At 39.8% G+C, this 12,917-nt stretch overlaps 1 protein-coding gene and 1 non-coding gene across 2 annotated transcripts in view; both read left to right on the top strand.

Moving 5' to 3' along the window:
• LAMB1 (laminin subunit beta 1) overlaps positions 1–12,917 on the top strand; it is a 92,645-nt gene that overhangs the window by 34,277 nt on the left and 45,451 nt on the right. The window contains exon 13 of the mRNA XM_049783834.1: positions 9,969–10,104. Coding sequence (XP_049639791.1) covers positions 9,969–10,104 — 136 coding nt within the window. The remainder of the gene's footprint in view (positions 1–9,968; positions 10,105–12,917) is intronic.
• Positions 5,094–5,212, top strand: LOC126024868 (5S ribosomal RNA). Its single transcript, XR_007500969.1, has one exon. It is a non-coding gene; the product is annotated as a 5S ribosomal RNA (ribosomal RNA).

Genomic DNA, 12,917 nt, shown 5'->3' with positions numbered 1-12,917 from the left:
TCATCACCTTTAAAATTCTTCTTGATTAGATAAAAGTGGCATATGTAATTCTCTAAATTATAGCCTAAACTCAGGAATGTTGAGTTCCTTTACCCTAAATGGCTTGCTGCTTAAGCTCTTCCTCCTTTTCTGTATTTCACACATCCTGCCCGCCTCTAAATCCACCCACTCATAGCCCCAGGCTTACTGCCCCTCTGTCTCAACTGCAAAAAATATATGAAAATGAGAATGTGCTCAAGAGAAATGGTAAAGCAAGCATTTTAGTGAAGATTTTAATGCAGGTACTTTGATCTTTTTGGCATGATTGATGGGATTCTTTATCTTTTGACATCAATGACAGAGGAAACAAAGAACCTGTAAAGAGCTTTGAGGTGATCCCTTTAAAATTTCCCCTGGCCCCATAAGATTTTCTCATGGGGATGACAGACACTGATGCTACTGAGGCAACAATTATACTAGAATGCTAAATGCATAGCAGACCCTCTAGAGAAGGGGTCTTCAAACTTTTTAAAGTGGAGGCCGGATTACGGTCCCTTAGAGAGCTGGAGGGCCAGACTATATGAGCTACTAATTCCTACTCACACTGCACATATCTTATATAAATAAAATGAAAACCACTTATAAATAAACAGATCATGCACCAGTATTTTAATGGGAACTGTGGGCCTGCTTTTGGCTAATGAGATGGTCAATGTCCGGTTCCATATTTGTCACTGCCAGCCGTAACAAGTGATGCAAGTGGGCATCAGTTAATCTTGATCTGGTTGGAGATTTCAGATGTTTCATTCTTGAAAAAGTCTGTTCACAGGCATAAGTGCTACCAAAGATGGTTACCATTTTGAGTGCATGGTTCCTGATATTTGGATATGTCTCAGAGGGGAGAGATGCATAGAAATTCAAAAGGTTACTTGACTTAAATGTGTCTTTCAGAGAGTCACAATTCTGCAGTTCAGCCAGTTCCATTTGGTAAATTATAAGGACATTTTCAGTCTCAACAGAAAATGGGTTACGAAAAAGCTGTATGTCCTGTTCATGGAGATGAAGCTCTTTGAATCTAAATTGAAAATCCTTTTGCAACAATTCTAGTGAAGCCAGACATGTTTCCTTTGGGAAAGCAACCAATGGTTTGTCTGCTGACAGATTTTGAGTTGTTGGGAGATGACTGAAGTTTTCCTCCTGTACTTGTTTGATGAGAAGGCCTAATTTTACTTCAAATGCTTTCACATGCGATGCCATATCACAGATGAGCTTCCCCTTGCCTTAGAGTTGCAGATTGAAACTGTTGAGTAGCTCTGTTATATCTGTCAGAAAGGCAAGGTGTCATTTCCATTCTGCATCATTGAGCTCTGGTACTTCTTGGTTTTTTGAAAGTAGAAAAGCTGTAATCTGCAGAAGTAAGTCATAGAAACATTTCAAAACTCTCCCTCTACTCAGCCAATGGACTTCTGTGTGGTATAGAACATCTTCATGGGCAACATTTACCTCAGATAGAAATTCCTGAAATTGTGGTTTAGTGCATGAGTTCTAATGTAATTAACACAAGATACCACAATTTTCATAACAGAGTCCCACTTCAGTGATTTACAACACAGCGCTTGTTGGTGGATGAGGCAGTGTATGGCAATTGGATGAGGATGGTTATGTTTGTCCATCTCTTGTGTAATGTGAGCAATTACTCCTCTCTTAGACCCCACCATGCTAGGAGCACCCTCAGTTGTTACACTGACTAGTTTAACCCAGTCCAGCTCCAAACCATTCACAGTTTGGCAAACCTTTTCAAATATATCCACTCCTGTGGTTGTACCTTTGATACTTTGCAGTGCAGCAAGTTCTTCTGTGACTTCAAAATACTCATTTGTCCCACGCATATAAATGAGAAGTTGGGCAGAATCATGAACATCATTGCTTTCGTCGAGTGCCAAGGAAAAATAGCAAAGTTTTTTGCAGAGTTTTGCAAATGGTGCAGCAAATTTTCTCCCATTTCTCCAATCCTTCGTGTCATTGTAACTCCTGAAAGGCTCACTGTACTAAATAAATCGGCCTTCTCTGGACACATCTCTTTGGCAACAGAAATAAGGCATTCTTTAACAAATTCTCCCTCCACAAATGGTTTGCCATTGTGCGCTATTAGCTTGGCAACTTGAAAACTTGCTCGCAGTGAGGAAGTATTTAACTGCTTCTGCTTCACAAAAGTATTTTGCTGAGTTGTCAGTGTATGTTTCAGTTGTAATATTTTATCTTTTCTCACTTCTCCAACCAATCATATTTATCTTTATGTTGAGTTTGATAGTGGCATCGCAAATTGTATTCTTTGAACACAGCAACTATATTCTGGCATATCAGAACACAGCTTTTTCTTTGTATCGCATACAGAAGTAATCGTAAATCCACTGTTCTTTGAATATCCTACACTCGCCGTCGATTTTTCTTTTTCTTGACATCATTGTTTCCTAGGGATTTCAAACTGATATTAGTGAAATACAAATATGTGTGTATATATATATATATACACACAGTGTATGAACCCCCATTAGTCCCTGATCTGAACACTTACCCCTTGCAGGCTTGCAGACCAGCTCAGTCCCTGATAGTTCAGTTATATCTCCCTATATAATGCCCAAATTGATATGTTCGGAATCAGCATGTGAACACTGAAAAGGAATTGCAAAATGCATATAAAATTTTCAATGTAACCCCTTTAAAATGCTTCAGCATCAAACCCCTAATTTTCCACATGGGCAATTCACCACTGAACCCCTAACCTCCCAACCACCGCCCACCCCCTAACTTTGATTTTAGCACTGAACCCCCAAAGGGAAATTTTCATATGAGTCACCCACAGCCCAATCAGGCAGAACCCCCCATCTGGCAAAAATGAATTTCTATGGCACTTTTGACTGACCTTTGGCAGTGGAGGGAGTGGAGGAAAACCTCACTGACAGGCAGGCACAGCACACAGACACCACGTTGCCTGGGGGTGGAGCAGGCACCTTTTTACATCATATAGTCACCCACATGTGGTACTCCTCGCCACGCGCTGTCCGGCGCCCTCCAGTGACATCATCAGCAACACGCGAACCAAGCACCAGGCGCAAGGGCGCATCAGTGTCCCTCTCAACACCGCCCTCACGCCCACCCTCCCAGCACACAACATGCCATGGGCAGAGGCGGTTGACGTCATCCCTAAGAAACTGTGACACTCAGTGTATATGCTGGCAGATATTTTGGCAACCAAATAGCGCTCACTGCTGACAGGCTGGATCAGACTCCCCTGCGGGCTACATGTGGCCCGCAGGCCGTAGCTGCTCTAGAGGTACTTGCTGAATGATTTGTGACAAACACCATAAATGCCATCTGCCCGATAGCATTCCATTGCTTTGCCTTAGACACATTGAAGATATTGAAGAAATATTGGCTAAGTAAAAAATTTGAGAGGTTTATATGTATAAAATAAATAAATAGGCATTAGATAGATAGGACCTGTAGTCTCGAAATGTGATCTGAGACATCCCTTACTTTGACCAGGAATACAATTAAGTGCAAAAATTAATTGTAGTTAAAAAGAGTTTTAAAATATATAAATTTATAGAATGAGGCAAATGGGTTTTCATAAAACAATGAAAGCATAGAAATTTATATCACACATTAAATTCATGTGAACTTACATTGATAGCTAATAATGAAGAATTTTTGGATGTGTGTGTGTGTGTGTGTGTGTGTGTGTGTGTGTGTGTGTGTGTGTGTGTGTAAAGACTTGAATTGCTTTTATTTTAATAATGTAACTCAAGCCAGGTTAAGAAAATTTTGCCCAGTTTAATGAATAAACAAAGTTAAGTGGCAATAAGTGACTGGGTGAATGATACTTGCAAAAGTTTTAAAACATTGAAATATATAAACATTTTTACAACCCTTCAGAACCCTTCATAATTCAACAGTTAAATTCTGGACTTCGATATCTGGCATGAACCCTCCCCCATACTGTTTTGGAGACTTCTGCTTTCCTGGATGCGGTCCCTACTCACCTCCCTTTTATATTTCAGCAACACTTTACTTTTCTCTTTTATTTTATTTTGCTTTGTATGATGGCTCTTTGTATTTAAAAGCATTTTTAAGATACTTTTGTTTTTGTATCTTCCTTTGTACCCAGTACAATTAATTTTGTTAAGTGTTCAAATAAGTGAGGAGCTAAAAGTTCTTATACTTTAAAACCAAAGGAAAGTGAATAGATCTTTTCATCCATTCTTTGAATGATTTTGAATAACCTTTGTTAATTACTATAGTTGCTGAATAGCAAAAGATTCTACAACACAACTCTAATTCTAACCTTTTAAGAAAGTATCCTGTTTTGTTGATGAGTGGGAGACTACCTGGATCAATTTAATAGAGCTGACTGCTAACTAGGGTGAAGCCAGCTTTTATTTATAATCAGAATAATGAAGAATATGTTAGCATTAAAGTTGTGGTTCTCGGGGCCGGTGAGGTGGCGCTAGAGGTAAGGTGTCTGCCTTGCAAGCCCTAGCCAAGGAAGTACCGTGGTTCGATCCCCTGGCATCCCATATGGTCCCCCCAAGCCAGGGGCAATTTCTGAGCGCTTAGCCAGGAGTAACCCCTGAGCATCAAACAGGTGTGGCCGAAGAAAAAAACACCAAAAAAAATCCTAAAGTTGTGGTTCTTGGGAATAATGGTTTATTTATATCTTTGAGTAGACAGTATTTCCCTGTTCTTCACAATATAAGTGAAATAGAATATCTCTTCCAATATAATTCTAAAACAAGTTGTTAATATATATTTGTGAAAAATAAGTTTTTGAAATATAATCTTGTTGGAGCCAGAGAGATAGTACAGCAGGTGAGGTGCTTGTCTGGCATGCAGCTAACCCAGGTTCAGTCCCTAGCACCACATATGACCCCATCAAGCCCTGTCATAGTAATCCTTGAATGCAGAACCAGGAGTAAGCCCTGGTACAGCAAGATGTGGTTCGACACTAATGGTGATGGCAATGATCATCATCATAATCATCTTGACCAGCACTACCCATTAAGAAAAGTAATTTCTATCATCGTATTCTGTGATGTCATTAAAAATATGCACCAGTCTACAGCCATACCACCCTGAACGCACCCGATCTCATCTGATCTTGGAAGCTAAGCAGGGTCAGGCCTGGTTAGTACTTGGATGGGAGACCGCCTGGGAATACCGGGTGCTGTAGGCTTAGAAAAAGAAAAAAAAAGATAGAAAAAAAAAAGGGAAAAAAAAAGGAAGAAAAAAAATATGCACCAGGGCCAGAACCAGGGCCAAACAGATAGTACAGAGGTTGAGGCACTTGCCTTGAATGCATCCATTTCCTGTATCATCCTCAAGGTCTTCTAGGAGTGACCCCTGAGCACAGAGTCAGAGTAAGCTCTGAGCACCACAGTGTATAGCTCAATCCTCCCACCAGTTACAGGAATTAAGTGATCTAACACAACATTATGCACTGCCTTAAATCAAACACATTTCACTAGACTGAAATTAAAATGTAATTAAAGCTGCCTTTCTATCTAAAGTGCTTAAGGGAGAACCCAATTCCTGTTCATTAGAGTCCTGTGTAGAGTACAGGTTGCTTTTAGTGTTGGATGTGGTTATAGTTTTTATGCTGACTGTCAGTTAAAGCCTATTCCCAGCTACTAGAAGCTTCCCACATTCCTTGATTATGGCCTCATTCTTCCATCTTTATTTTTGGGGAGGATGGACAGTTTGGGGTCACACTTGGCAATGCTCAGAACTTATTCCTGGCTCTGTGCTCAGATTTCATTTCTGGCCATGTTCATGGGGGCTGAGTTTGGTGTCAGGTTTTTCTGGCCCTCTCCTTTCACCTATAAAGCCAGCAAAAGTGGGTGAAATCCTTCTCATATCATATCTCTGACATAACATGCTATTCTGTCTTTATCCACATTTAAAAACTTCTTTGAATAAGTTTTAACATGTCTATAATTCAGGGTAAACTTCCCATCAATGTCCTTAATCATATTGCTGAGGCTCTTGACACATAACACATTCTAGAAAGGATCATGTGGGTGTTCTTAAGGCCCATTATTCTCCCAATGACCTGCCTCATTTATTTTATCTTGTGAAATTTTTCAACTTGACTGATTCAATGAATGGAGTCTATATCTAGCTGTAGGGAGGCTGATGGAAGAAACACATTTGTGGGGGCAATATATAAGCTTGTAAAGAGTAGCATTTCTATCACAATCTTTCCATGGAATATAGGAAAGAATAATGACATGTAATAAATCTTTTATGACACTGGAGTAGCGGGACTTCATCTTGATTTTGGAAGCTGAGTGAGATTTGAAAGCTCTGACAAATGGCCCTACAAGTCTAGCTGGAAGAGAAAAGATGTGTGAAAGTTCAGAAATGGGAATGAGTATGGTAAGGTCAAGATCTAGTTTTGACCATTTCTGCTTACATTCCTCCATTACTCCCTTTTTGCTCTTGTCATTCTGGAGTCAAAAATCTTCTGCCACCTTTAGCACTATCACCCTCTCTTTGATGACCTCAGCCTCTTCTTTCGTGACCGTAATTCTTTGCTTATAGCACTGCATTTTGATTAATTACATGGGTCAAGTTTTTTTCTACCATTTAAGTTCTTTAGAACTCCCACTTTTGTTTGTTCGTTTGTTTGTTTTTGGGTCATGCCCGGCAGCGTTCTGGGTTATTCCTGGCTCTGCCCTCAGAAATCACTCCTGGTCAACTTAGGGAAACCATATGGGATGCCGGAGATTGAACCTGGGCCAGCTATATGCAAGGCAAACGCCCCAACTGCTGTGCTATTGTTCTTATCTCCCACTTTTTCTTTATGCCACTTAGCCAGGAAGAGTGGTCTTAGCAAAACAGTAGGGTTAATTCAGAGGGAAGTTGACAATGGACTAACTAAAACGTGAGAGTGTTGACATTAGGAAGCTAAGTTCCTAGGGCCAATATTTGTTCAGTAAATATTTGTGGAAGAGAATGAGGAGTGTGGCTCATCTGCAAAGGGCTGGCATTAGAAAAAAAAGCAGACGCTCTAAATGGTTGGGTTATAGAGGCTGCTGGAAAACACAGGCATCACAGCATGGGGGAAGAAAAAAATGGTGGGTTTTTGAGAAAAATTATGAGAACTGTGCTGTGAGAGGACCAGTTAGGCCAAAATAATCACAGTGGACTGGACAGAGGAGAGAAACACTGGAAAAAATATTTTTGGGAAAGAGGTGTCATGAGGCAGCACTTGGGATGACAGAGGAATAGACTAGAAGGATGACAGTGACATGGAAAGGAAACTGCATATTTGGGAAAGAGCATGAAGTGGGACTTTTGAGTGCCAAGGATAAAAGAAAGGGATGGTTCTACCTCACAACCTGTAAAGAACTTAAAATTTGCTTTTAAATGGATATGATAAAACACACAGTTTAAGACAAGATGAATTTGAGGTGACAGCTTGAATTCCAGGCATATGTCCTTTGATCTCTGGATATATACCTTTAGTGTAGCCAAGTAAGAGTTAAGAGCTGTAGGTGTGCTGGCTGGAATCTGAGAGGAGCAGAAACCCCAGCAATAACAGCACTATCATACTTATTAACACGAAGATCACTAGGGAGTGGGTGTGGAGTTGGTGCCATGCTAATCAGTGATAGCTGTTCAAGTCTGTGGATACAAAGAGGTCTGTGATCGCCTGGGATAATGGTAAGGGAATTCCTTCCTCATATTTCGGTTTTTAGGAATGGTTTAATCTGTAGAATTCCACCGCAGGTAAAATGCAGCTTCTGAAGTCCAGCACTATCTCTGTCCTTGCCTTTATCTGTTGACCAATGGTTGTTTTCTTCTCCAGTGGTTTGAGACATTTATTCCCTTGGTAAACATCTGCTGGGGAGGAAAGGCTTATCCTTTGTTTATGTGATGTAATGCCTAATGCCTGAAATTTCTGAAAAATTTCAAAAAAAAATTTCAAAAAAAAAAATCTGAAAATGGCTTTTGGTGGTGGTCTGGGCCCAAAGTGGGTGAAATTCTAATTGGAACAAGCTTTCTTTCTCTGAATTGCCAAAGGAAATAAAGAACGCATACTTCTGTAGGATAGAAACTTGTACACACACACAAAGAAGAATTCAACTAGACCATGATAGGGCTATTTGGTACATAAACCTCTGAGTATTAGGTCTCCCTATGAGTAACTTGCTTTAGGTATTTTTGTTTAAAGGGGACTTTATGATAAAGGAAAAAAATGTTTAGGTTGAACTTAAGGGAGCAATTCCAAACTATGTTTTGACTTAAATGATGCATGCATGCATGCATGTGCTTCTATTTTACCTTGTCTACAAAATTATGGTACTAAGTAAAAAAGAGAGAAATAGGCTAAAAACAAAATGAAGATATTGCACTGTATCTAGTGGCTATTATTCATCATGACAAATGGAAAAAGTTTCCTTATTTACATTAAACCTATTTCTTTTCAGTTCTTTTTATTTTGGATGTCTGTCCTTACATATTTATTTATTCAAGCAATGTTCAGGTGTGCTCACTCTGTGTGAGGGATGCTAGGTCAGATCTCTGGGTATGACCACAGAGAATGAGGCACAGTTCCCATTATAAGAAAAGTGAGAAATCTCTGAATACAGATGAGGAAGAATTGCAACTTTGTGCCCTGGAGGATGGTGAAGGGAAGGAAACGAAGAAGACTGAGTGAACAGGATGCAGTTGAGCTGGACTGTGAAAATTTAGTAGGATTAAAAGGTGCAGTGCCTCGGCCTTACTGAACACCAACTGCATGGCATTGTAGAACATCTCTCTGCAGGAAGGTAGCATGAAGGAGATGACAGTTTATCCTGCAGAACAGGGATTGGGGAAAGCAGGAGTCATTACAAATTATCTGTTGAAAGAAGAGATGGATCTTTGCTAGATGACTAATGAGGGAAGGGAGGATACTTCAGGCTATAGGACTGACATAAGCTGATAGAGAATCCACTGAAGAAGTGGATTCCTGGTTCCTTGAGAAATTGTCAGTAACTCATCCAATGAGTGAGGGGAGAAGAGCAGGAGGCTGCAATAACAGGGAAGATTGAGACTAAGAAAGGCCTGGGACACTTCCTCAAGACCACTGAGTCAGGAAATGATATAGTTCTAACATCTTAGAAAGGTTATTTGGGCAGCTGTTAATCGAGTGACATTTTGAGTTGCAAAGTTCAGGTACAGTTGGCACTGTGGAGGTCTGGGAGATGTAGAATTCATGTTAGACTGTGTGATGCTCAGTTTGCTCCTTTATGGTCACCCCACCACATACCAGCAGGTATTGATTATCCTGATAGCCCCCGGGAGCACATGACAGCTCTCCATCATTGTCCTGAGCATCAAACTGTCAAGCTAACAAAGCTGCAGCAAGGGATTTCCAGAGTTGTCTATGGGCCTTTTGAGTACTACTAGGGAGGTTCTTGAGAAAAAGACTGACTCAGTGCTAGAGAACAAGTTCTCTAACAAGTCAACTTAGTTGACTTAGTGAGAAGTTATGACGTAGTCTCCAGATTGCTGGGAAGGATTGAGTCAACCTTCTGGGATCTGTGGGTTTGGGGTGCCACTTAACCTGTCTTGCAAAGAGTTAGATATTTGGCACTGAACTCCAGGAAAAGGATTGTAATCAGAAATAAGTAAAATGATAGAAGATATCAGAGCAAGAATGACCAAGAAAGCTACTATAAAAGCATCAACAGGGTCAAGATGGAGCCTGACTAAAGAGAGATTCATGGAGAGAAAACCAAAAGACCAGGCCAGGTAGTGATTTTAGTTTTAGAGTCTGGAATGAATATGTAGGCAATGTTTCTCTGCACTTACTTCCAGAGGAATTAAGAAATTCCTACATGAAAAATTCCTCCCTAAAGTGCTCCATGCATAATACAAGAGCTGTAGGCAGAGGTTCCTGTATCATAGTGCACAGCTAACCTTCTTTGCTCCCCTTGCAGCTGCTCTGCAGAAACTGGCCAGTGCTCCTGCCGACCCCACATGATTGGGCGTCAGTGCAATGAAGTGGAATCTGGTTATTATTTTATAAACTTGGACCACTACATCTATGAAGCTGAAGAAGGCATCTTTGGACCTGTAAGTAGAGGAGTTCTTGGCAGATTGACAAAGCCTTTTGGGAGGAGGAAAGGTATAGACCAGTGGTGGGCAACCTTTTTTTTACAACTGAGCCAAATCTCGCCAAAACCACAATTAAAATGTATTTTGAGAGCCACATTTTTTTGTTTGTTTGTTTTTGGGTCACACCTGGCAGCACTCAGGGGTTACTCCTGGCTCTATGTTCAGAAATCACCCCTGGCAGGCACAGGGGACCATATGGGATGCTGGGATTCAAACCACCGCCTTCTGCATGAAAGACAAATGCCCCACCTCCATGCTATCTCTCTGTCCCCGAGAGCCACATTTTTAAAATCAAAAATACATAGGATGGTACACTGTTTTTAGTTTCAATAAGTTTTTATTGAGAATATTCTGCATGCAAGTATCCACATAGGTCGGGAGGATACAAATAACACAACTAACAAAACAAAAACTTTAGAACAATATTATTTATCGATAATGTTAAATTCCGTAAAATTTGCCTTACAATGTAGAGAAAATTACATCCTGACAATGACTGACAAAGTCACAAACACTAATGTGAACATTGGCCTTGCATTTCCTTGGATAGTTTGAATAAGTCAGGTTTGTATGTTGTTGTTTTTAATTTTAAGCACGATTCTAGGTTCTCATCTATGAGACGATTTCTCAATTTACTCTTGATAAGATTCATGCTTGAAAATGATTGTTCGCATAAATATGTAGACCTGAGTAAGGAAAGAACAGCAAACACTAGCTTGTTTAGTTGATTATATGCGTCAGAAATACTATTTTAGGTGTTAAATATCAACATATCTTCCTTCTCCAGGTCTTTCAAAGCAGACCACTTGTGCTGTGAACTAAGTTCACATTTGTGTTTCTCCAATCTTTCTAAATTAGCACAAGGACATTCAAATTTCGAGCTCCAGAGTTCTTTGTTTTATTTCTAAACCCAGCAATTGCATTTCAAAGTTGCCAATGTGGATTTTAAAGTGAGAAATATTTAATTACATTACAGTGGCATCCAGAGATTTTTTTAGCAAAGGTCAAAGTCGCTTTGCTGTTTCTGTGAAAAAAAAAATCTATTGACACTTTAGTGTGTGCTGCAAGAAACCAAACTAAATTACACACAAAAACAAAAATGGCACTTTGTTAAAGGCATATGACATATCATATCATAAAGGAATTCTGATAGAATTTAAAACTTTTTGAAATTTTAAATTTTTAAAAATTTTTTTATTTAAGCATATTTGTTACAAAATTATTCATACTTGCATTTCAATTATAGAATGTACACCACCCTTCACCAGTGCACTTTCCCCACCACCACTGTCCCTTGTTTCCTTTCCCTTCACGCTCCTCTGCTTATGTCAGGGGCAAGCATTTTGCTTTTTTATTCTCTATCTCTCTTTTCCTTTATGACACTGAGGTTTGCAAAATTTCCTTTATGACAACGTGGTTTGCAATATTGTTAATTAAAGGGTACCATGCATGTCACTTATCCATTTACAGCATCCAGTTCTTGTCTAGAGTGATAAGTTCCAACTATCAATGTCATAATGTACCTTTCTCTATTCTAACTGAACTCACCAATTTTTATGGCAAGCTTCCTATCATGGACTAGTCCTCCTGTCCCTCATCCCTATTTTCTCTAGATATTATTACCATATTGCCATTTATTATTCTTATATGCCACAAATATTATTCTGTGTCTACACCTCTCCTTCTGACTCATTTCACTCAGAATAATAATTTAATGTGTTGATGTATGTACAGATGATGCACTGTGCATGGCTCAGTGTTTTTGTGTAGTCACAAGAAACAGAAGTTGCACACCTGTACATTGTATCCACTCATTGTATGATAGGCTGGATTCAAAAAAACTCCCTGGTGAACTAAACTCTGTGACAGATGACACAGTAAAGATAATTTGTGAAATTCACAATTGTGATCAAATTCAGGCTATTCACCACCTGGGTGAGAATATGGATGCCCACTACTAGCATCTTCTCCATGAGGAAGTGAAGTGGCTGTTAAGGAGAAGGGTACTCTCTCATCTTGTTGGCAAGAGGGAAGAAGTAGTGCAGTTCCTGTGAGAGCAGAACTCTGACTTTGTACAGCCCCAGTTGGACAAGGAATGGGTAGCTAAGCTTGTGTATTTGGCAGACATTGTTCATTTTCTCTATGAATTTAATATTTCTCTGCAGGGGAGTTTCACAAGTAGTTTTTACAGTGAGATATAAGATCACTGTGTTCAAAAAAGAATCTGATCCTGGGATAGCTGTGTCTGAGAAGGAGATATTTCCACTCTTGCAAAAAATTTCTGATTGGCACTTATATTATGCAGAAAGTCATAATCAATATGAAAAACAGCATTTAAGGGCATTAGCTCACAACTTTAATCATGAGTACTCTGAACATGAGAATCCATGGAAAAGAAAACTCTGGGTTGAGAATCCCTTCATGGAAGATGCCCACTCTTGTGCAAAATAAAATATGTGTTTTAAGATCACTCCAGACACTGTATTTCTTTTTTTTTTTGTTTTGTTTTGTTTTTTTTGTTTTGTTTTGTTTTGGGGGGGCCACACCCAGCAGTGCTCAGGGGTCACTCTTGCCTGTCTGCTCAGAAATAGCTCCTGGCAGGCACGGGGGACCATATGGGACACCAGGATTCAAACCAACCACCTTTGGTTCTGAATCGGCTGCTTGCAAGGCAAACGCCACTATGCTATTTCTCCGGGCCCTAGACACTGTATTTCTAAACCCCACCCAACCTGGTCTGAAGAAGCAGGGTAGCAGGAAAGAAATAATAA

The sequence above is a fragment of the Suncus etruscus genome, chromosome 1 (assembly GCF_024139225.1).
Source record: "Suncus etruscus isolate mSunEtr1 chromosome 1, mSunEtr1.pri.cur, whole genome shotgun sequence".
Taxonomy (NCBI): domain Eukaryota; kingdom Metazoa; phylum Chordata; class Mammalia; order Eulipotyphla; family Soricidae; genus Suncus; species Suncus etruscus.
This window is presented reverse-complemented; position numbering and strand designations above follow the sequence as displayed.